At 51.4% G+C, this 20,951-nt stretch overlaps 5 protein-coding genes and 1 long non-coding RNA gene across 10 annotated transcripts in view; 3 read left to right on the forward strand and 3 right to left on the reverse strand.

The window, feature by feature from the left end:
• Positions 1 to 158: 158 nt before the first annotated feature.
• Positions 159 to 2,566, forward strand: slc25a15a (solute carrier family 25 member 15a). 2 transcript variants are annotated; one of them, XM_049726366.2, is made up of 7 exons: positions 159 to 373; positions 554 to 631; positions 1,137 to 1,386; positions 1,467 to 1,607; positions 1,680 to 1,852; positions 1,924 to 2,082; positions 2,145 to 2,566. In XM_049726366.2, the coding sequence occupies exons 2-7, from the start codon at positions 577 to 579 to the stop codon at positions 2,264 to 2,266; spliced, it is 900 nt and encodes a 299-aa protein (XP_049582323.1). In that variant the 5' UTR covers positions 159 to 373; positions 554 to 576; the 3' UTR covers positions 2,267 to 2,566. The 2 variants fall into 2 exon arrangements, with proteins under 2 accessions (XP_049582323.1, XP_068507332.1); XM_068651231.1 differs by lacking the exon at positions 159 to 373 and having other exon boundaries at positions 472 to 631.
• Positions 2,567 to 2,721: 155 nt separating this feature from the next.
• On the forward strand, positions 2,722 to 4,881 carry LOC125972596 (stomatin-like). The gene is made up of 7 exons (XM_049726367.2): positions 2,722 to 3,024; positions 3,184 to 3,287; positions 3,377 to 3,449; positions 3,530 to 3,612; positions 3,690 to 3,893; positions 3,960 to 4,094; positions 4,503 to 4,881. The coding sequence occupies exons 1-7, from the start codon at positions 2,946 to 2,948 to the stop codon at positions 4,689 to 4,691; spliced, it is 867 nt and encodes a 288-aa protein (XP_049582324.1). The 5' UTR covers positions 2,722 to 2,945; the 3' UTR covers positions 4,692 to 4,881.
• Positions 4,873 to 13,948, reverse strand: mtus2b (microtubule associated tumor suppressor candidate 2b). Of its 3 annotated transcripts, none has more exons than XM_049726351.2 (15): positions 13,483 to 13,948; positions 13,264 to 13,384; positions 11,150 to 12,445; positions 10,893 to 11,037; positions 10,650 to 10,820; positions 9,646 to 9,729; positions 9,060 to 9,229; positions 7,471 to 7,537; positions 7,160 to 7,374; positions 6,988 to 7,093; positions 6,840 to 6,913; positions 6,676 to 6,774; positions 6,445 to 6,564; positions 6,252 to 6,349; positions 4,873 to 6,160 (listed from the first exon to the last, which is right to left on the reverse strand). In XM_049726351.2, the coding sequence occupies exons 3-15, from the start codon at positions 12,353 to 12,355 to the stop codon at positions 5,953 to 5,955; spliced, it is 2,763 nt and encodes a 920-aa protein (XP_049582308.1). In that variant the 5' UTR covers positions 12,356 to 12,445; positions 13,264 to 13,384; positions 13,483 to 13,948; the 3' UTR covers positions 4,873 to 5,952. The 3 variants fall into 3 exon arrangements, with proteins under 3 accessions (XP_049582308.1, XP_049582307.1, XP_068507331.1); XM_049726350.2 differs by having other exon boundaries at positions 6,252 to 6,352; XM_068651230.1 differs by lacking the exons at positions 13,264 to 13,384; positions 13,483 to 13,948 and adding an exon at positions 12,668 to 13,247 and having other exon boundaries at positions 6,252 to 6,352.
• Positions 13,779 to 16,911, reverse strand: LOC125972588 (high affinity cationic amino acid transporter 1-like). 2 transcript variants are annotated; one of them, XM_049726356.2, is made up of 11 exons: positions 16,542 to 16,911; positions 16,319 to 16,477; positions 16,057 to 16,231; positions 15,855 to 15,988; positions 15,452 to 15,674; positions 15,232 to 15,371; positions 15,042 to 15,144; positions 14,781 to 14,968; positions 14,501 to 14,655; positions 14,323 to 14,431; positions 13,989 to 14,238 (listed from the first exon to the last, which is right to left on the reverse strand). In XM_049726356.2, exons 1-11 carry the CDS (start codon positions 16,909 to 16,911, stop codon positions 14,138 to 14,140), a joined length of 1,857 nt encoding a protein of 618 aa, XP_049582313.1. In that variant the 3' UTR covers positions 13,989 to 14,137. The 2 variants fall into 2 exon arrangements, with proteins under 2 accessions (XP_049582312.1, XP_049582313.1); XM_049726355.1 differs by lacking the exon at positions 14,323 to 14,431 and having other exon boundaries at positions 13,779 to 14,238.
• Positions 16,912 to 17,611: 700 nt separating this feature from the next.
• On the forward strand, positions 17,612 to 18,311 carry LOC125972600 (uncharacterized). The gene is made up of 2 exons (XR_007482859.2): positions 17,612 to 17,761; positions 17,953 to 18,311. It is a non-coding gene; the product is annotated as an uncharacterized lncRNA (long non-coding RNA).
• The window catches only part of gbe1b (glucan (1,4-alpha-), branching enzyme 1b), a 28,324-nt gene continuing 25,414 nt past the window's right edge, over positions 18,042 to 20,951 (reverse strand). The window contains exons 15-16 of the mRNA XM_049726352.2: positions 19,812 to 19,929; positions 18,042 to 18,710 (exon numbers count right to left, since the gene is read on the reverse strand). Of these exons, the coding sequence (XP_049582309.1) occupies positions 18,648 to 18,710; positions 19,812 to 19,929 (181 nt within the window). The 3' untranslated portion in view covers positions 18,042 to 18,647. The remainder of the gene's footprint in view (positions 18,711 to 19,811; positions 19,930 to 20,951) is intronic.

The following is a 20,951-nucleotide window of genomic DNA, read 5'->3' on the forward strand; positions in this document are numbered from 1 at the left end:
CATGCCTACTGCGAAGCGACAAATGAGTTGTCTCGCGAGCCGACTCGACTTTGAGGATTACAAAAAATCAAAAATACGCCGAAGGACTCTACTGACATTTAGTGGCCTTAAGGCGCTACGACATCCAAACGCAACACCGCGGAGTCTTTTCCGCATTGCAACATTTAGTGTCTAAATGGAGTGCTTTTTTCTTTCTTTCTTTCTTTCTTTGATTCGGGACCTCAGTAATGAGGCAATATTAAGTGACAAGTTCTTTTTTCTTGAATAGGGGAGTGACTTCCGCTTCGGCTCTGGTGCGTTGCGCGTCTGTTTATTTATGTTAATGTCATCTTGGTTGCGCTTTGCACGCATCCAAAGAGGACAGACAACTTTTGTGAGTATGCATGCGCTTTCTTCCACGCAGCAAATTCCTGCGGGGGACTCGTCACTTTTCGCTGCTTGGGAGGGAGGGAGGGAGTGAGGGAGGTGAGTAGGAAGTGAAAGCCTTATATTTGTGTCTATCATCTTTCTGCAAGCTTTGTTTGCTTCTCAGACACATTTGTCCTTTTTGCAGGCTTGGGTTGCTGCTGATGCAACATGGCTCCACAGCCCATTGTCCAGGCCATCATTGACTTCACCGCAGGAGCAGCAGGCAAGTTGAAGTCCCCCAAAACATTTGCATTGACTCACGTTCCCGATGCGTGGCGTGTCGTGGCGTGGCCTGGCCTGGCGGTTCAAGGCGTCGGTTTCCCGCTCTGCGCGGCCCCTTTTTTGGCAAGGCTGAATGAAAACCAATAGAAGAATTGTTCATTATACTGAAGCGCCATTTGGATCATGATAAGCGGGCCAAAGTACCGTCATGCCGTGAGTCAGTCAATTGCGCAACGACTCCAAAGCGGCACACCTGTCATATTTCAGAGAATAGGACGAGGATCGCGTGAACAAAATATTCTCAGAACAAATGCGCGCGCGGCACGTCCTTCATTCCACGCTTGCGGACATGACCTCACCTTCATTTTCGTTTCGTTTTTATCACTTCGCTGAGTGATAAAAAGCACAAAGCAAAGAAAAATATGAAGCAGCGACGGCTCCAAACTAAAAAAAAAAACACTCGTCAATTGCTTAAAGGCTATCATGGTTTTGTGGCACGGCAACAGGCGGCACGGCTTGCGTTGTGAGCGGCCAGCCGCTGGACACCACCAAGGTGAAGATGCAGACCTTCCCCAGCATGTACCGAGGATTCACTCACTGCTTGGTGTCCACCTTCAGGCAAGAGGGAGTGCGCGGCCTCTACAAGGGCACCACCCCGGCACTGCTCGCCAACATCTGCGAGAACTCGGTGCTCTTTCTGAGCTACGGGTTCTGCCAGGACGCGGTGCGCTCCTTGGCCGGCGTGGACCAGCTCAGGTGCGGCTTTGCGCGTCGACGTCGGCCCATCCCAAAAGAAAAATCCTTCTCGTTGACTCCCGCTTCTCTCGACCGAGCAGTGACGTTCAGAAAGCATTCTCCGGCTCGCTGGCCTCCATCTTCTCGTCCATGGTGCTTTGCCCTTCCGAGCTGGTCAAATGTCGTCTGCAGGCCATGCACGAGATGGAAGCCTCGGGCAAGATCGCCAGAGGACAGAGAAGGTCCGCGCGGCGCACAGCTGACGTTTCAAAGTGCCGATCGCAAGCGTGGTGTCGGTTCTGTGACTCCATCAGAGTTTGGACGGTGGTGAAGTCGGTGATGGAGACAAACGGTCCGCTGGGGTTCTACCAAGGTCTGACGTCCACCATGGTGAGGGAGTTCCCGGGCTACTTCTGCTTCTTTGGCGGCTATGAAATCAGCCGCTCCGCCTTTGCACGCTACATGGGAACCGACAAGGAGGGCATCGGTAGGTCGCGTCGGAACCCACTCGCATTTGGGTGGAGCGCTTCCGACCTTGGGCGTTGGAACCTTTTGCAGGCATTCTGCCGCTCATGTTCAGCGGCGGTTTTGGCGGCGCTTGTCTTTGGCTGTTGATCTATCCCATGGACTGCGTCAAGTCCAGGATCCAGGTGTACTCCTTAGCCGGGAGGCAGGAGGGCTTCCTGAAGACCTTTATGGGGATCTTGCGCAACGAGGGTAAGATTCACAAGGGCTCCGTCGGGTTTGGGTCAATCAAGTGCCTTCCGTCTGTCTCACAGGCTTCAGGGCTCTTTACTCGGGCCTCACGCCCACCATGATACGCACCTTCCCGGCCAACGGCGCCCTCTTCCTGGCCTACGAGTTCACGCGCAAGTCCCTGATGGAGGCTGTGGGAGCCTGAGGCGAACCACGACTTGGGTGGGTGGAGACCTTTTCCAGCAACAGAAGACGTTTTGTAATCCAGGGCAACACAGGATTTGGGTGCTACTGCTCCATCTAGCGAGCGCTGTAGTAAAAATGGACCTTTCCAAAGCTACCACCGCATGTATTGGAATATAGCAATCAATCTTCATGATTCTCAGAAGCAAATAAGTGAGCGCTACCTCATTTGGCTGTGGCATTTCAACTGTGCAATAGCCAATTGTTGACACGAAATCCAATAGGAAAATATCAGTAAATAATAAAAATCCATTGTGTTCAATTGCTTTTCATTGTGAGAATTTGGTTCTTTTAAAAAAAGTCTTCAAGGGTGTGCACACTTTTGCAAAAAACGGTTGTTTATCCTTTCTTCCCCTCTGTATAGGAGACATTCATGCTGTCATTTTTGTACCACCCGAGAATAGCTTCAATGGGCGAGTCGTTTGGTAATTCCGTCAGCGGATTGTGTGGCGTAGGCTCACGTTACAAGAGCCAAGAGAGACACCGACGTCCCGGGTGTCGAGTTGCACGACATTCTTTGATTATTCATGAGGTTCAGCAGGTGAGGCAGTCACGGCGCAAAGACGGCGTAGCGGTCCCGTTGGCACTCGTCGCCTCTGGTCCCGCCTCTCAGAAACGACAAAAGCTACACCTGCTCTCTGATGATCTCCACCACGTCAAGCACGGCCAACATGGTGACGCAAGGAAAACTGGAGATAAACTCCACGGACAATGTCGAAGGTGACGATGATTTGATGTTTGTTCAACCATCTTGCTATGTTTGGAAAACAGCGGTGTCGTTAGCGACGGTAGCTAAGCACTAGCGACTGTGTCAACACGGAAAGGGGCCTTTGTGCGGCAAGAGAAGCCAGTCAGATGTGGTCTCGTGTCGGTCCGCAGATAAAACCTCCAGCAGGCTGGGCTGCTTCGGCTGGATTTTGGTGATCATATCGCTCCTCTTCATTGGGGCCACCTTCCCGCTCACAATATTTATGTGCGTCAAGGTATGTGCATTGGTCGTTCGTTGGGGTCCCCGGCGGTTCATAACGTGTCGAATTGCACCTCAAGTGATCCGACTCCTCTCGAAACGCAGATAGTGAAGGAGTACGAACGAGCCGTCATCTTCAGGCTGGGTCGAATCGCTGACAGGAAAGCCAAAGGGCCCGGTACGATTCATCCGTCAGGTCGGGGAATTCCCGAGCGTTCGTCTGACAATTTGGCGGGATGTCTTTGTTGTTACCTGCAGGGCTTTTTTTTGTGATACCCTGCACGGATAACTTTGTGAAAGTGGACCTGAGAACCGTGTCCTTTGACATCCCACCTCAAGAGGTAACCAGGAGATACTCTGATCTTATGACATTGCTTTTGACTGCTTGGGCATTTGGCGGTCGGTCTTACCCGGTCAGATCTTGACCAAGGACTCGGTGACGGTGTGCGTCGACGGCGTGGTGTACTTTCGCATCCAGTGTCCCATCTCGTCGGTGGCCAACGTAACCGACGCGCACTCGTCCACGCGGCTGTTGGCTCAGACCACCCTCAGGAACGTGCTGGGCACCAAGAACCTGGCCGAGGTTCTGTCCGACAGGGAGGGCATCTCGCGCAGCATGCAGGTTCCGTCGCAAAAAGAGTTTTAGCGCTCGCCGCCGCTCTTGTGTTGATTTCAACTTGGTGCTCAGGAATCCTTGGACGAAGCCACGGACGTGTGGGGCATCAAAGTGGAACGAGTGGAGATTAAAGACGTCAAGTTACCTCAGCAGCTGCAGAGAGCCATGGCGGCCGAGGCGGAGGCCAGTCGGGAGGCCCGGGCCAAGGTCTGTCTGTCCGTCCGTCCGTCCGTCCGTCCGTCCGTCCATCCATCCATCTCATTTGCAACTGACCAATGAAAGCCACAGATCATTATTATTTTTTCTCCAACACAAAAAATACTCCATTAATAAAGATAGCATTACGTCAGCTTGTTAGCTACTACTCATAGTAAAAGTAGTTGAAGGACACGTTTGAAATTGGCAACAAAGCACTTTCTTTTCAATCAGACAAAGCTATGGCCAGAAGAAATCCCAGGTCCCAGGTCAGACATGGTCGCTTGGCACAAAAGCGCCACCAGAGGACGCCGAAGCTATACTCATATACTGACGTGACGCAAATATGCAGGCATTGACTGTACTTGCAGTTCATGACAAAATGGCAAATTGACTAACCGTCTGTGCCGTTTGTGTCAGATCATCGCCGCCGAGGGCGAGATGAAGGCGTCCCGCGCCCTGAAGGAGGCCTCGCTCGTCATCTCCGAGTCTCCGTCCGGCCTTCAGTTGCGCTACCTGCAGACGCTCAACAGCATCGCCGCTGAGAAAAACTCAACCATCGTCTTCCCGCTTCCCATGGACATGCTGCAGAGCTTCATGAGGAAGTGAGCAACTTTAAAGCAGCGGCAAATGAACGTTCATCACCGGCAACAAATGCAGCAAAGTTCGCATAGCATGTGATTGATTCCATTAGCCGCCAGCTGACTTTTGTTTTGATATGATGCAGTGCAGTCTTTTATTTCATACGCAATTTCCACTAAGCTCATCAAAAATAGAAGTAAATACGTACTAAAAAGTTGATCCATTCATTTATTTTGCTGTGGTGATTTAATGCTAGCGTACAAAGAGTGGCGACAACACACACACACACACACACATATTTGCTAACACGTGCAATTTGGCTGGAAGACCAATGAAACAAAGACATGTACATGACGACGTCTTTTAGCAAAGAAATACAAATCACCAAAATGCACGAGGACATGCTTTGAAGACAACAAATCTTGAAATACAATCTCGAGAAATGTAAACAAAGACTTTAGAACTCCATAGCGGCCGAAGAGGGGCATTTCGTTGCCTTTTAAAACATTCCACCGACCAATTGGAATGGATACAATTGTCTGACCTGTTTTCATAATATTTCAAATATTATTCCTTACAATTTGTTTGATACCAATCTGTCATAACAAATCCGTGAACGCAACATTTTTTAGAGCAAAAAGTATATGGCATTGAATGGCTTACCTGCATATTTACCCGATTTTAATGCCAAATCCGTTTTTCTCCTCACATAAGGACTAAATGTCTGACTTGGCCATTCCATTTGTATGCACTTGTGAGCTTATTCCACTTTCCTCAAGCTGTTCCATTTGCTGTTCTATGGTTATCATCATCATCAGAGATTCCTCGGCTTTGCCATCTGGGGCGGGCAAGTCAAAAGCAAACATAACATTACAAATACCCGTGACGGATTCAACCGGTTCGATCCCTGCGGTCGGTCGGCATGGCGCGCAGCCCTTGAGCAAGGCGCCCATTCGCCGGCCATTTCTTTTCTACCCCGCTCTGCCAGCAAGTGGTGCCATGGAGGACTACTTTTGTCTAAATAAAGTTCCTCATCTCACTTGTTGGCACCAAGATGCCACCAGATGCAAGCTGCCCACTTCCCCAGTTGTCCATTATCAATGCAAAATTTGGTCCTCGCTGGTGGAAGAAAATGGACGGCCGTCGTGCTGGATGACAGATGAAGGCAAAAGGAGAACGTCAGTGTGTCTTTTGTCCAAGTTGCCGGCCGGGTGTGTCTTTAAAAAAAACAAAAAAGAAAAAATCCTCCTGAGTGTCGTTTGCACAAAGTGTCAGGTGGCGCCGGGGGTCACTGGTGGTAGGAGTGCGGGCGGGCGGGCGAGCCGGGCAGGGAGGGCTGGCGGTGGACGGGCGAGCCGCTGGGCGACATGCGAGGGCTGAGCTCGCCCGTCTGCAGACGCCACAGCAGCTCCTCGTTGGTGCGGCTCAGCCGCTTCTTCTCCGTGCTCTCCTTCTCCACGTGCACCTGCAGGTTGGCGTTCTCTTCCGAAAGTTGCCTGCAGCGCACCTTAGCGTTAGCATGCGTAGCTAACGGGGAAGTTGCTCCCTCCCAACGTTTTCTTTTCTCTATGATTTTGTCGGGCCCACCTGGACACGGCGAGGTTCTTGTCGATGCGTTCCTTCAGGTCCTCGTTCTGCTGCTGCAACACTTGCACCCGCTCCTCCAGGTGAACGTTCTTTTCAGCCTGCTCAAAGACACAAGGCCAAAGCGTGCGTGTGCAACTTTCACTTCTTCAAATGGAGATCCCAGTGAAGAATGAACCGAAAATTCAAATCTTACTATTTTCTCCAGCTCAGTAATCTTCAAGTCCTGCTGATGGATTTGTTGGTTCTTCATCTCCAGCACCTCCTTCAGGCTCTTCAGGTCCTCCTCAATGTGTTTGTATGGCGCCAGAGCATCCTGCAAACAAGTCCATTTGACTGCAAACAACTTGTTCTCGACAGTTCCACTCCCAAGCTGCGGTAATGTGCATGCCAACATGAACCATTTGTCAAAGGGGTGATTTCTCACCACGATCTGTTCGTCGGTGCTCTTGCGGAGGGCTTCCTCGAAGCGTTTGGCCCGGTCCCTCAGGCTCCTGTTCTGGAAGGTCAGCATGTCCACCTGATCCTGGATCAGCAAAGGGCCACGTTCAGAAGGCCGACGGCACCGTACGCGATGTCGGCCGTTCAAACCTGTAAGGAGAGTCTGATCTTCTCAAAGTCCTCCTCCAGAGACTTCCTCTGCTGCTCGTGGGCCATCTTCAGATCTGGCACAGCACAGGCATGGTATATTTATTTGATATCTGTCTTGCGTCGGGTGCCTGCCGCCGACGCGTCCTACTTTTCACGGTGCGGTCGTGCTCCTCTCGCAGGGTGGCCAGCGTATCGTTGTGCGTGGCCTCCATCTCCACCAGCGAGGCCTGGTGGTTCTCGTTCATCTCCTCCATCTGGTGCGAGGGGAAAGTGTATTTTTGTACAAAGACGGCCGGGCTGGCGTGCTGGCGCCGGCTCACCTGCTCCCGCTGCTGCAGCCTGAGGTCGTCCAGTTGGGCGCGCTGGAGGGCCCTCAGGCCGCGGTTGTCGTCGGCGTGCTGCGCCTTCAGCCGCTCCTCCAGCGCTCCCAGCTGCACCCGCTGCTCGGCCCGCAGGCCCCTGAGCTCGGCCTGGAAACGGCGCTCCAGCTCCTGCTTCTCCCGCTGCAGCTGCTCCCAGTGGGACACGCTGAAAGCTAGCGCGCGCCACGCAAGCAATCACTCCAAATTGAAGAGAAGAGCAGGAGGCTAAAGACGCCGCCGCCGGCGACGACCAGGCTCTGGTCACTCACCCACTTCATCCCTGATCCTGGCGAGCTCCTGGGACAGTTCCCCTTCCCTCACAGCTGCACTCTCGCTCTACAACACAGCACGAGCGAGCGAGCGTTGCGTTCTGCTTTATTTCTCCGTGACAGAAAATGAAATGCAATTTTCAAGAGCAGCTTATGACCTCATATATTGATGCCTTACTCCTCATCAAATTGGCTGGCTCGCCCCCACCCTGCCGGTCGGTCCCACCCTGCCTGCCGCCCGCTGACTGCGCTCTCCGGAGAGTCATGTGACCTCCATTTTAATCCTCCCCCGTCCGTCCTTGCCATGGCAACCTTTTCCAAGGCCACGACGACCCTCTGCATCGATTCCTTTGTGAATGACACCTTGGAAGGAGTCCATCCTTAAAATTGCGGATGACAAGCTCAACTAACTGCGGCTGAGTGCCGTGGCGCCGCTGCCATGCGCCTTGCCTCGCCTCGCCTCGCCTCGCCTCGCCTCGGCACCCAAACACTCAACGTGGTTGATTTAATCAAGCCTCCTGTTCCTTTGCAGGCCCAACGGATCCATTTGAACGCTACGTTAAAATCCACATTTGCTGCTTGATGTCTTTGCTGTGGGACAGACAAAGTGGCCCATTTTAAGGTCATCTGGATTTTGAGATGTAAAACTTTTGGGTGTGGGGAAAACTTATTTACTTAGTTAATTAAATCATTCGATTTTTTTTTTTTTACGGAGCAATATCTTGGTTTAACTATTTTATTTTTACCATCTGGTTATGTTGCGACCCCCACTTTTGTATATTCCAATGCTATCAAATAGACCCCCCCACACACACACCCACACAATCATACCCATTCTTCACAACCTCAATGGACCACACCGACACAAAGCTTCGGTAAGTTTCCAATCCACTTGACCGAACAGCAGCGTTAAGACTCATTAGCATAACTTCATTAAGAGCTAGCAAGCAGAGTAGCAATCCGGCAAACCGGACCGTCGAGAAAGGCCGGTGAGGCTCTGACTCGGCACAATCGTTCCAATGAATACGAAGAAAAGCACGCACTTACACGCAGGCACGCACGCACATAATCACACGTTCGTCAAGGGATTCGCCACCTGCCGGCTTTACCGTGCCATCCAGACAAGGCGGCCGAGAACAGCGATGGCCCATAAACACTAGCGGACTGCAGCATCCCTCCCTCCCTCCGCCGGCAGGAAGATGCAGAATGAGGAGGCGGGGGAGGACAAGGAGGAGGGAGGAAAAGGAGGAGGAGGGAGGGAGGGAGGGAGGGAGGGTAAGCCTCATCTCGTCTGCTAGCGTCTGGAACAAAGACTGGGTAAGGCCGACTCAACAGGGCACGCCCAGTGCTTCTTTCCTTAACCCTTTAAACGGCCACCAGTCAGAAGTGCGCACACGATGCAGCCGCCCGTTTGCATCGACAGGGGATGCATGAAATGAAAAAGTGCTTCCAACTGTGTGCTACCCAAAAAAAACCAAAAAAAAACATACTTAGCCAGCATCACTATAAATGCTAATATACAGTAAGCATAATAATACTGCAATCAGCGTTAGCGTTTGCTAAGCAGGCCACTTTGGTGTGGCACGTACCTTGTGACAGAAGTGCTGCGTGGTGATGGAGAAGACGCTCATGCACAGCGAGGCCTTCTTCAGCTGCGCCTGCAGGCTGTTCAGCTGGCGTGCTTGCTGCTCGCAGCGTTCCCGCAGCAGCTTGATGAGGGCCCGGTCCACTTCCTGTGATGACCCGCAGTGCCCGCGGGCTGCGCCAACGCAGGAGGTACAAATGATTTCACTTGTTGGCGGCTGTAGACTTTGTCAAAACGTGAAAAGAGTGGCCGATTTGAGTCATGACTTTTTGGGGGGCTAGCACGCATCATGACTGTAAGCGGTGTAAAGCTGACGTGTGCTGTGCTATAGTCATGCAGCAGGAAGGCCGGAGTCAGTTGCTATGGCGACGGCAGGCGAGCTCCGCTAATCAAGTGCTTGCCAAGATGGATGGTGGCGTAAAAACGGGCAACGGCGCTTTCACGGATCAATGCCTTCTTTCCCCCCACAAAACATGTTCCAAAGAGTCAACGCTGCGCGCGTGCACACACGCTCGCGCACGCACGCAAGCACACACACACACACACACACACACACGTCGTGGAGGGCAACGTGATCTGCAGGGACTCACCAGGGGATTGAGGCTTAGGCGAAACCACTGCAGATTTTTTCGGGGAGGACGCCTCTGACTCCTTCAGCGTCTCTCTTCTCCAGGCTGGCGTGCCGTGCGAAGAAAAACATAGTTAACGACTTTGGAGGTTGTTGAAAGGAAAATTCTAACAGGGCTGCGGTGCTTTCAAAAAAAAAAAAAAGAAAAAAGAAAAATCTTTAAACTGCTTTACATTTGTTTCTAATGTGATATAATCTTGTGGAATTCCTCGGAACAACGTTGTCGTTGAACCACCTCTGACCGCTAGGGGGTGCAAATCCGTATTCTGCTGAAAATCAACCGCATTTGAATTGGTCCGAAAACGATTTAGTAGTTAGTGCAAACAATCTATCTTTGTTCATTTGTGACATTTATGTTTGTTTGGGAAACTTCATCCTGCTTGTTATAAAGTTTTAGCGACGTTTCTGGTCATATCAGCAAGAATGTGGACTGAAAGTAATATATATCATCATATATTGAACGTCACTGATTTTCCACCCAAAAACATGTGAATTATTGATCAAATGTGTCATGTTTCATTTGCATTTGCAATAACGGTGTGCTCCCTCCAACAATCACCAGGGAGCGTGCTGTGCAGATGCCGTTCTTTTTTCAGTGTTACTGGAAGTGGGCCAAATCTTGTTAATGGAGTCCACTGGAGTAGCGTAACGTGCGGTTCCATCCATCCATCCATCTTGTTGTTGTTTTTGTTGTAACACATGATTGCAGTCCCAATAATGATCCTTCGTTGACAGTTGAAATTTCGCAGTGATTTGACGCAGCCTAAAGGCCTACTATCAATAGTCTTGTCTTTTGACCCACTTTTGTATTTAACGGAGCGCACATTCAAGTTGTGAACATTTACAGCAAGCTCAGAACTTTGCTAGATGGGCTAAGCTCAAACTTGGATGTGTGCCATTTCAAAAACAATTGTGCCTGTGTTGGCCACCTGACACAAGTTTGCACTTTTGGGGATCTCAACTTACTCTGCCAAGTATTGCTGTCACCGGACATGGACGACAAGGTCCTCGTGACGCCTGCGCCGCTCACTCTGGCAGGAGGAAGGGCGGAGAATCCCGGAGGACGAAGACCAGACTGGCCGGATTTAAGCAAAAGGTTCCTGGGGGAGCTCTCTGGACCTGACTTCCTTTGTTCCCCTGAGGACACACGGCGAACACCGTTCAAGTAGCAGCGGCTGAGCGACCGACAGAACCAGGCAATGCGCTCACCTGAAGCTTCCTGGTAACCGTGAGGTCCGAGCACCGCCGATGACGACTTTTGACCTCGTGTTTTGGCCGTGGGTTGTCTGGTGACGGCGCCCAGCCCCAGCTGAGGCCTGGCACATCTGGGGGAGCGGTAGATGCTGACTCCGTCCTGAGAGTGTGGTGAAGACATCAGACACTTCAGTCAAGGTCGGAGTTACAGTAAACGCCGAGGCGGTCCAACTCAAGTCCCGACCGACCGACCGACCGAGTGAGTGTCTTACCTCCAGGGGCCATTTCCCAGGAATGTCCTCATGAGAACCACTGTTGGCTCCGACTTTCATCCCAGACATGTCCTGTCTGTGTTTGTCAAACACGGCTGAGCCTTTGGACACATGCCCGAGCTTGGGATCCGCTTGAGCTGGCATGGCCTGCTTCAGATGCAGGTGCGCGGTGGCTTCAGGCGCCGTGTCGGTTCCCTGCGCTTTTCCTGGCGGATTTTTGCGTACGCAGGTGATAATTTTGGGACGGGCGTTTTTGGCCTTTGGTGGGGAACAGGACCTCCTGGCGTCAGAGTCTTTCTGCAGAGGAACCACACTTTTGGGTATGCCGCTAGCCAGAGCGGTCTTGGGCGCCCAGCTGCCTTGGCCCTTGGCCGGAGAGGCGGGCGCTTGCTTCCTGGGCGACGCCGGAGCGAGCGGGCGACTGGAGCTTCCCCACGGCTTCCTCCTCTCCAGGCTGGAGGAACGGGAGATGTTCTCCAAGGAGCTCTTTGCGCAATTCTTTGTGTAATTTTCAAAGGACAACTGCTTCTTGAAGGTGCGCTCAAAGGAGAGCTGCTTTTTGAAGCTCCTCTCAAAGGAGTTCTGTTTTTTCAAGGAGTTATCAAAAGAGCCTTGCGTCTTGACCACTTTAGGCGGCGGCGGCGGCAGCGGCGGCGGCGGCGCTGCCACCGCTTTGCTTTTGCGAGGGCTCCCGTCCGCTTTTGTGCTTTTATCGGTCGCGGCGTTTCGCACGGGGGACGCCTTCACGGCTTTATTCTTCTGGTTGTTGTTCCTGTTCCGCTCGTGGGCGAGATCCTTGGTGGAATTCAAGTTGAGATCCACCCAGGACTCAGCCATGTTCTCGTCCTGGTTGTCGACGTCACCGTCGGTCGCTGGCTCTGCCGCCATTTTGCTAGCGGAAGGCGGCTGATCCTTGGCGTGCTCCCTCAGCCCGACAAAGTCTTCTCCGTCCTCCACCAGGTAGGCCTCCAGCTCCTGACACTCCAGCATCTCAAACTCTGCCAACTCGGGGTCATCGCACTGGGAGTTGGTTCCCCAGATGACCACTTTGTCCAGTTGGGACACGGCGTGGCTTCCGCTGGACTTGTCGCCGCCGCCGCCATCGCCGCCTCCCTCGCCATCCGTCCTGACATCGTTGGCGTTCCCGTCGGCCGGCGCGTCCTCCGCCACGTTGTCGTTCCGCAAGGGCACGGCTCTCTCGCACATCTTGGATGTTTGTCCACCCACCTCCCGGAAGGGCAAGTTTACTTGTGTGCGGGTCCAGTCGATTGAAGGACCACCGTGCCAGCTCAGAACCTGCAAAAAGATGGAGAGTGACCTGCTGCTGGAGTTGATTGCGTGGGCTCGTGCTGATGTACCGAATGAAGTGTGGTATCAAATGACAATTTGTGATTTTTGTACCCAAGAGTGAGGCTTAAAATGATTTCCATGAGCACTTGTATCATTTGCGATTTTCTCCTTTTCATGCTACTGTTGGGACACCTACGCACATTCCAAACACTGGATTGCGTTTCTTACGCTCCATGCTCGGAGGGAGAAGATAACAGCCCCGATGCGCCGCCGCCGCCGCCTTCACAGCGCCTTGGAGACGCGGGAAATTTATGTCCTCATCTCCATGCCTCCGCCACCGAACACACTTCCACCTCCGCTGCCCCTCCCCCTGCCTGCTCCTTATTGTCGTGCAGGTCATCTCGCCCGCCACCTGCCTACTCCAGAGGTCCTCCTCCCGCAACCTGAGAGCTTCTAATTGCAATAAAACAGCTCACTCCAAAAACGTTTGAGTTTACGGATGATTTAGAGGCTTGACGTGAGCCAGCCTGGAAGCCTCATGAAATATTGAGGTTAGAAATGGAGGGGGGGGCATCACTTTGGCTTTTGATGCTTCACTCACCCCACCTTCTTGTCTGCCACCCAGCAGGTCTGAGGCAAAATATGCAGATTACTCGCAGAATCATTAAATAGCAATTATTTGGCAAATGCCAAGAGCGAGCCTAAAAAACACATTGCAAGCTATTTTGCAATTTGGATGCAATCCTGAAAAATAAGAGTGAGACGAGCCACCTTTGCAGAAGCAACATGCACAACCCCAACACCATCGTCACGTGCAAGCTCACCTCAAATCTTCATTCCAGCAAAAATCAACAAGGTCAACATGAAGAAAAGTTCTCACGGAGCATGTCGAAGCAGCAGCTTCCATTCGTTGATGATCGTCGTGATGAGATGAGGACGCGCGCTCTGCAGCATCCAGCGGGAAAAAAAGAAAAGAAAAGAAAAAAGAAATAAATAACAGGCGGTGATGAAGAGGAGGAAGAGGAGGGGGATGCAACGCCCACCTGCGCGCTTTCGCCCTCTGGTGGTCATATGTGGAACGTCAGCCTGTACCTGTACACAATGGAAGAAATCGGACTTAATTTGATGTTCTCATTTATTTTTAGGAACTTTACCATTAAGTGTAGCTGTGCACCGCTGTCCATCAAATGACGTCTGTTTTTAATTTCAGCTCTATTCTACGCTCACAACATCCTTATCATTCCCAACCAATGTGCATATTGAAGTCAGAAGTTGGACAACACATGCATTCAAAATATTATAAATATTATCAAGAACTAAGAGCACAGACAAGCCCAGCTAAAAATAAACATTTACTCATTCACGAGATTAAAAGTAGACAAAAAATAGGATGACAGCTAGTGCTTAGCTGAAGATGTTCAAGGTTTGAATGTGGGCCAGGGCCTTCTTTGAATGGACGTTCCCCGCGTGGGCTTTCTCCCACAAGACAAAAAAAAAACGGATCTTCCAAAAAAAAAAAAAAAACAACAACATTATTCACGACGTTGCGCAGCTCACGTAGAAGAGAAATCAGGTCGAGAATTCAAATAAAAGTGATTCTGTAAGTGTAAATGGGTACAACAGATGGGGCAGCTCCACAATGCTGTGTTTTGGCAAGTGTCTTCAAAAAGTATGTCTGCTGCCGCGTTAGCTGGAAAATCACAACTCGTCTCCGCGGCCGTCCAGTCTGCATTCGGGCGCCTTGTTCCATTCTGCTTGCGCGCTGTTACGAATGCCGTAGCAGAAGTAGATGAGCAAACCTGCAAAAGGAAACACGGACGTGACATCTGACCCCTTTTCTGCTGTTTGGGAAACAAACAATAAGCATCATTAACCAGAAGCACCTATGGCCATGCAGGTGGTGTAGTGCAACCAAGGTCCCGCCAGGAGCTGCGTCAGCAGATAGCTATTGATCAACACGCTCACCAGAGGCAGGATGGGCACCAGAGGGATCTACAAGAAGACAGCGCCACGTTAGCCCAGAGAGAGCCCAAGTCAAAGGTTGGAAGGAAGAAGAATCACTTTGAAGGTGGGCCTGCTCTTGTTTTGCGGCTGCCTCCACAGCACAGCCGTGACGCCCACGCACGCCAGGAAGATGGCGCCCAGGAGGATGGAGCGCCACGAGGCTCGCATGCCTGCTGTCACCGCCACGGCGCTGAAGAGGAAGGCCAAAACCACTGCCAGAGCAAAAACAAAAGCAAAAGCAAACTCAACAAGCTGCTACATGCCTCATTGGCAACAACGAGTCAAGTTTAGTGCAAGAACACAAAGCAGGAATTGGGTTGCCAATCGATTGTTTGACCGATGATGCTGGTGCAAACGGTGACGGTGAACCCGGAGCGAGGAGTGGGTTCTTTATCCGGGTGTAACACCAGCCACCCGACGGTGCCGCAGAGATCTTTCTTAACCCGGGCGTCGCCGTCGCCCTCGCTCTCCGCCTCCTGCTCGCCAACGTCCGTCTCGTAGGGGGCGCTCCTGTCAGGCTTGTACCTTTCACATTGCGCTTCATTTTAGACCCGACGTTGGACGTCTCGCCCAAAGTTTGACAGACGGACGGACGGACCTGAGCACCAGCAGGCACGCGGCCACCAGCGTGTAAGCCAGCAGAGCGCCGATGGACATCAGGTCCACCAGATCCTTCAAGTCGAACAACATGGCCATCACGGCTGCGGCGACGACGACGACAACGTTGCCACCCGTGTCAACTGCTGCCGATGATGATGTTGTCAAACTCGGTCCGGTTTGGGACTCACCCGAGACGACGCCGGACACGATGGTCGCGATGAGAGGCGTTTTGGTGCGACCGTTGATTCTGCTCAAACATTTGAAGAGCAGGCCGTCCTCTGCCATGGCCCAAATCACTCTGGGCATGGGGAACATGGCGCCCAGTAAACTACACGTGGGCGAAAACAAGCAAGTGGACACGTCACCACCTTTTCTTTCCCTCAAATAACGACGAGGACGGCGCGTGACCTTGTGGAGAGCGCGCAGAGAGAGCCGGCAGCCACGGCGTTGGTTGCAAAGGGCCAGCCCACGTGCGTGAAGGCCACCGGCAGCGGGTTCTGCGCGTCCAGGAGGTAGTACGGCATCAAGAGGGTGAGGGCGGTGGACACGCCCACGTACATCAGCAGGCAGATGAGCAGCGAGCTCACGATGCCGATGGGGACGGCCTTCTGCGGGTTCTTCACCTCCTCGCCTGGACGGACGGACGGACGGACAGCGAGCCATAGTTCAGATTCATTTGAGCAGTGCCTAAGGGCGCCACTAGAGGGCGGTAGCACTCTGAAAATGGTGCTTCCTCTTCCGTTTCTCGCAAAACGTCGTTTATTCTTTGCCAAGATTGATTTCTGTTTTGAATAAATACATTTGCACCCACCTGAAGTGGCGATACATTCAAAGCCAATGAAGGCGTAGAAGCAAGTGGCGGCCCCGGAGAAGACCCCCGTCCAGCCGAAAGGCATGAAGCCCCCTGCGCCCAGACTTTCCTTCAAAGACGAATTATTTGTTGCACTGAAAAAGCACAAAAGCTCATCAGCGGAGCGCATTGGATTACGTTTGCGGCCAACGAAGTCGCTCACTTAGGTGAGGACGCCATAGCGGCGGCGCTCAGGATCTCCTCCGGGTCCACCTTCCAGTTTTTGCCATCCCCTTTGATCATCCCGCTGACCATTACGGTTATGAGAACCAAGATGTTGATGCTGGTGAAAATTTTGCCCACCAGCGCAGACTCCTTCGCGCCAAAGCCGAGCAGGCCTGGAAACATTCAATTGATGCAAATAATCAATCCATTTGGAGAGAAAGGTCACATTTATTCGAGTGTGTTTTTGGAGCCATTGCGACCTGTCAAAACGAAGATGAGACAAACTGAAAAGACGTCGGCGTATTCTGACAGGACGCCAGGCAAGTTCATGGGCAAGTTGCTTTTGCTCCACCTCCCGATTTTGCCTCCGATGAGCGTGTCGAAAGTGGCGCTCCACGTTTTGGCCACGCTCGAAGTACCTGAGGACAGAGGAGACAAATGAACTTGGAATGCAAGCGGCCATTCTTTGGCGAAATGTCTCACCGATGGCATACGACATGAGGAGGTTCCATCCGGTGATGAAGGCCAGCAACTCTCCGGCCGCCACATAACTGTAAAGGTACGCCGAGCCCGTTTTGGGCACGCGGGCGCCAAATTCGGCGTAGCACAGGCCGGCCAGGATGGACGCCACCGCCGCAATGAGGAAGGACAGGACGATGGCGGGTCCCGAACTTTCTTTGGCCACGTTGCCGGCCACCACGTAGACGCCGGCGCCCAGCGTGCTGCCCACGCCCAGCGCCACCAGGTCGAAGGTGTTGAGGCAGCGCGACAGGCGGGTTTCTTCGCTGCTGGAGTCCACCACCTTGACGCGCACCAGCTGCCTCCCGATGCGCTTAAGGGCTTCCAGAATCATGGCACCCGAGAGATGGGATGTTGCCTGTTGGCAAAATGAGACAGATTTGTGCCAAAGAATTGGGTAGGACCACACACACAAAAAAAAACCAAGGGGCCTACACTGAATATATGGCTAACTTTAGCTCTCTCGACATCTTGTTTTTTACATTGTCAAAAGTAACAATTGACAGTCAGGCGTGGATGGTACCGATGTTTTCAAACGTAGAAAGGACTATTAAAGGGCCAGCAGTAAAATAAATAAGGTCATCAAATCAAAAAGTATAGATACCTGAAAATTCTACTGAAGCGCAGGAAGAAACGATTTGAAGATAGCCACTGCTTTCTACTGCTCTGAGGTGTGAAATGCAGAGCGTTCATATCGTGATTCATGCAGGAGCCGAAAGGGGAAGGAAGACTCCAGTTGGCTTCGACTTCACTTTGAAAATCCTCCAACACCCAAGTTGATTGCGTCCAGTGAGTGCGGTAGATGCCATCTTTCTACCAATAGCTAGACCCCTGGAACTAATAACGCTGTATAATCAGTCATCAGGATCATGTCTTTTGAACGTTTCTCTAGCTTACTTTGGACGTAAGATAAACAAACCCAAGCTGCCTGCCTTATTTTGATTCCGAGTAAGCGTTGTTTTTGGCGCCACCCTGAGGAGGAAAGCCCACCTGCAGGGGCTTACTTGGCCGGAGCCGACTTCCAGTACAGCTTCAATGAGAGCGGAAATATAAACTTCGTACTTATTTCTCCTTTTGCATTTCCTCGCTCTATGTGTAAGTTTGCAACGAGAGGCCCTGGGACGTGTCGTATCACTGACGTCAGTCATTTCAAAGCTGGCGATAGCCTTCATGCTGACGCTCAGGTAAGAGCGTGCGCCCTTTTGCATCCGCACTTTCGTCTTTTACGCAAGCCATTCGTAGGGTGTGTACCATTCAAAAGATGCGTCATTGGTGATAAATGCAGTCTACCGATTGAATAGAACGAGACGTTTGAGATCATGCGGGAATAGCGAAAATGTCGAGTTGGACTGTAATTACCGTTTTCCAACAACAGATGGCGGTAACGACAAGGAAGTGGCTCTTCATCAGATTCCTAACGCTTTTATAGCTGCTCATCTAATGGAACGAGGAAAGAGATGAAGGTTGCGAGATGGCACCATTTAATATTCCACACTGCAAAAACAACACTTGCAATGAGGTCCAAATATCCTTTCACATTCCATAATATCATTTCTGTGCAAATTACAGCATGTTCATCACTACAATGCCCCAAGTGCTGGTAAATACTGTCACGGTGTCACCTTCTTAGCACAAGAGTACCCTTAAAAACACCTTGAAATGTCGATTGTGACCTGCTGTACATGAAAACAAACTTTTGCATGTATCCTGGTGCATTCAACATTGACTGATGAGCCTCCTGAAAAATTAAGGGGGAAAAATATCAGAGGTTTGACAGCAGTTTCGCACAACCCCAAAGGTTTTTGCTGCTTCTGCCCAAGACTACGGTGTATTTTCAGGGTCCCCACTAAGCAACTTTGCCGAGGCTGTTTTGAAGTCTTGGCAAAGTGCGAGTGAACCTGACGGCAAACAATTTTTAAGCAATTCATCAAGACAATACGTGTAAAGGAAAGAAGTCGCACCCACACAAAGAAAACATACATCAACATCCAAAAGTGCAAAAAATAATTCCATCATCGATGAGACCGTGTGCGTGCGTGCGTGTGTGTGTGTGTGTGTGTGCGTAGGCCTCTAATAACAGTAATTGATCTCCTCATTGGCCAGCACAAGGGCAGTCCGACAGGGGATGTACACCTGGGGAGGAAAAAGGTCAACGTGTTAATAGTGGCTACATAGTGCGAAAAGCACCCCCCCTTCCTTCCCAACGACAATAAAGAAATCTACCTAAACATTGAGAAGTGATAGTGACTCGTGTTGAGGCCACACATTTTGGAGTATGCGATAAAAAAAATAAAAATGAAAAAAAAAGCAGACGAAAACGCATAAGCCATTCGTATCAAGATGAAAGCCGTCGTGCAAGCTAGTTTCGTATCGAGGAGATGGTTCAAAATAAGAATAAGTGAGCATGTAAAGATCACGTAGACAACGGCAACCGACGCATTTATTTTGAGAACAAGGCGTGTGCCACTAATCAGCTCTTTGATCAACCGGTTTGATATTCCGCGCACGCTCGGCGGGCCAAGAGCCACCGAGCGCCATTAGTCATCTCATGAAAAAGAAAGAAAACAGTCAGGCGGACATAAAACGCCCTTCGATTTCCCCACAGAGTTAGCGGCGCCGGAGCGAGAGCCGAGCCGAGCCGAGCCGTAAACAATTAAATGGGGCACTGCGCTTGGGAGCTGCTGCTGCTGCTGGGTCATTTTGGCGGCCGCTCGCCCGCCCGCCCGCCCGCCCGACACCGGTCACACTGGCGTCCCATTACGTTTCATTCACAAAACTAAAGTCGAAGCGTTTGTTTTGTACTCCGCCTCCCTCACTTTCCCGGCTGGCTAACGTGGCCTTTCACCCAAGAGGCTGCCGAGGTAGGGGAAAAGTTGCTCCTTGATGAGAAAGCAAAGCAGCAGCATCCTTATCTGCTTAGTGACGAGGTTCACGTCGAGTTCATGTAAACAAAACTGGCGCCTTGAGTCGTTCCCCTTTTTAGCTCTTCTCCACGCCGCACATGAAAAGGTAGCACGCTGAATAATTTACATTCTTTATGTCGGCAAATGCAGCGAGCGGATTCTAATGAGGAGCCAGAGTTGTTTGTTTTTTTTATAATATCTTGGGTGAAAATGCTTTCATTTGGCACGGAGGAAGATCCGAGGAGCTGACGGGGCAGCGTCGGTCGGCTAACGTGGCGTGACTTTGCTTTAGCCTTCGGCGCAGTGCGGACAACCTGGAACCGACGAGTACCTTCATGGAATGGGCACGTCCGTTGAAGGGCTGCGGCTCCGAGAAGAACTCGGTGCCGTGGTTCAGCCGCCCGTGGCCTCCGTACGTGGCGTCGTCACTGTCCAGCTTGATTTTGTACCTGGCGCGCCGCCGTTAAGGGAAGTGAAGCCACAACTGGAGGCAAGGCAGGCAATTAAGTCATTCCATTTATTTATTTATTTTTTTTTAATAATGTTTATTTATTCATCTATTTATTTATTTTATTTGAATTCATTTGGTATTGTGCAAGGTAACGGCTCTTATGAATGACGAAAGCTCATTACCGGTGCGACACGCCTACTGAGTGGCGCGGAGTTTCGCATTTATTTTGTCAATTCTTTTTAGTCGTCCTCATCTCCTCGACCGTAGCAGACTTCAGGGCCTCGCGTGAGCGCTTCGGATGCAATTCCGGTGAAATCCAAACAAGCCCGTTTGCCTTTCCCAGTCAAGACGCAGCCCTGACAAGGTGCCTCCGAGGCCAACCGGCCGACTAAGAAACGGCTCGAGCGAGAAAGCCGGAGGCTCGGCGGAAAAACAACATAGCCCGTACGTGAGCCGAGTCTCCGAACGATCCGCCGACACATCTATTTGCTTTTCCAATCTAGCGGGCGAGCCCGGGAAGACATAAGCTCGTCCATCACGCGCACAAAAACCCTCCAAACTGAGCAATCCAATTTGTGCGGCTGCAAGCGGCGACAAAACAAGTGCAATCAAAGAGACGACTTGAGAGGAGGGGCTGCGGAGAGGCGGAGTCCATCTCCACGCTAAGGACCTTGGGGAAAAAGTTGACGGGGTGGCAGCAAAGAGGGATGAAGATGCGATCCGGTGCGCACTCCACTGAGCTGAATGTCCTTGAAAAGTACTTTTGGGATGTTGCTTGCAAGGCGGGAGGCTCAAAGAACTGCTGGCCTCACGTAAGCGCTCAAACAATGACATTCAAGACCCTCCAAAAAATTCTAAAGTTTGCAACTGGCATCAAAATAATATGGCTAACATCTAATAGACTGGGGCTGCTTTGATTCTTCAGGACCTGGACAATGAACGTGCTGTGCTATTTCCCCCCCCCCCCCCCCAAAAAATGCTTCAGGTTTTACAAAGAAAACCTGAATGTCTGTTCAGGAA

Source organism: Syngnathus scovelli, chromosome 7, assembly GCF_024217435.2.
Source record: "Syngnathus scovelli strain Florida chromosome 7, RoL_Ssco_1.2, whole genome shotgun sequence".
In the NCBI taxonomy this organism is placed as follows: Eukaryota; Metazoa; Chordata; class Actinopteri; order Syngnathiformes; family Syngnathidae; genus Syngnathus; species Syngnathus scovelli.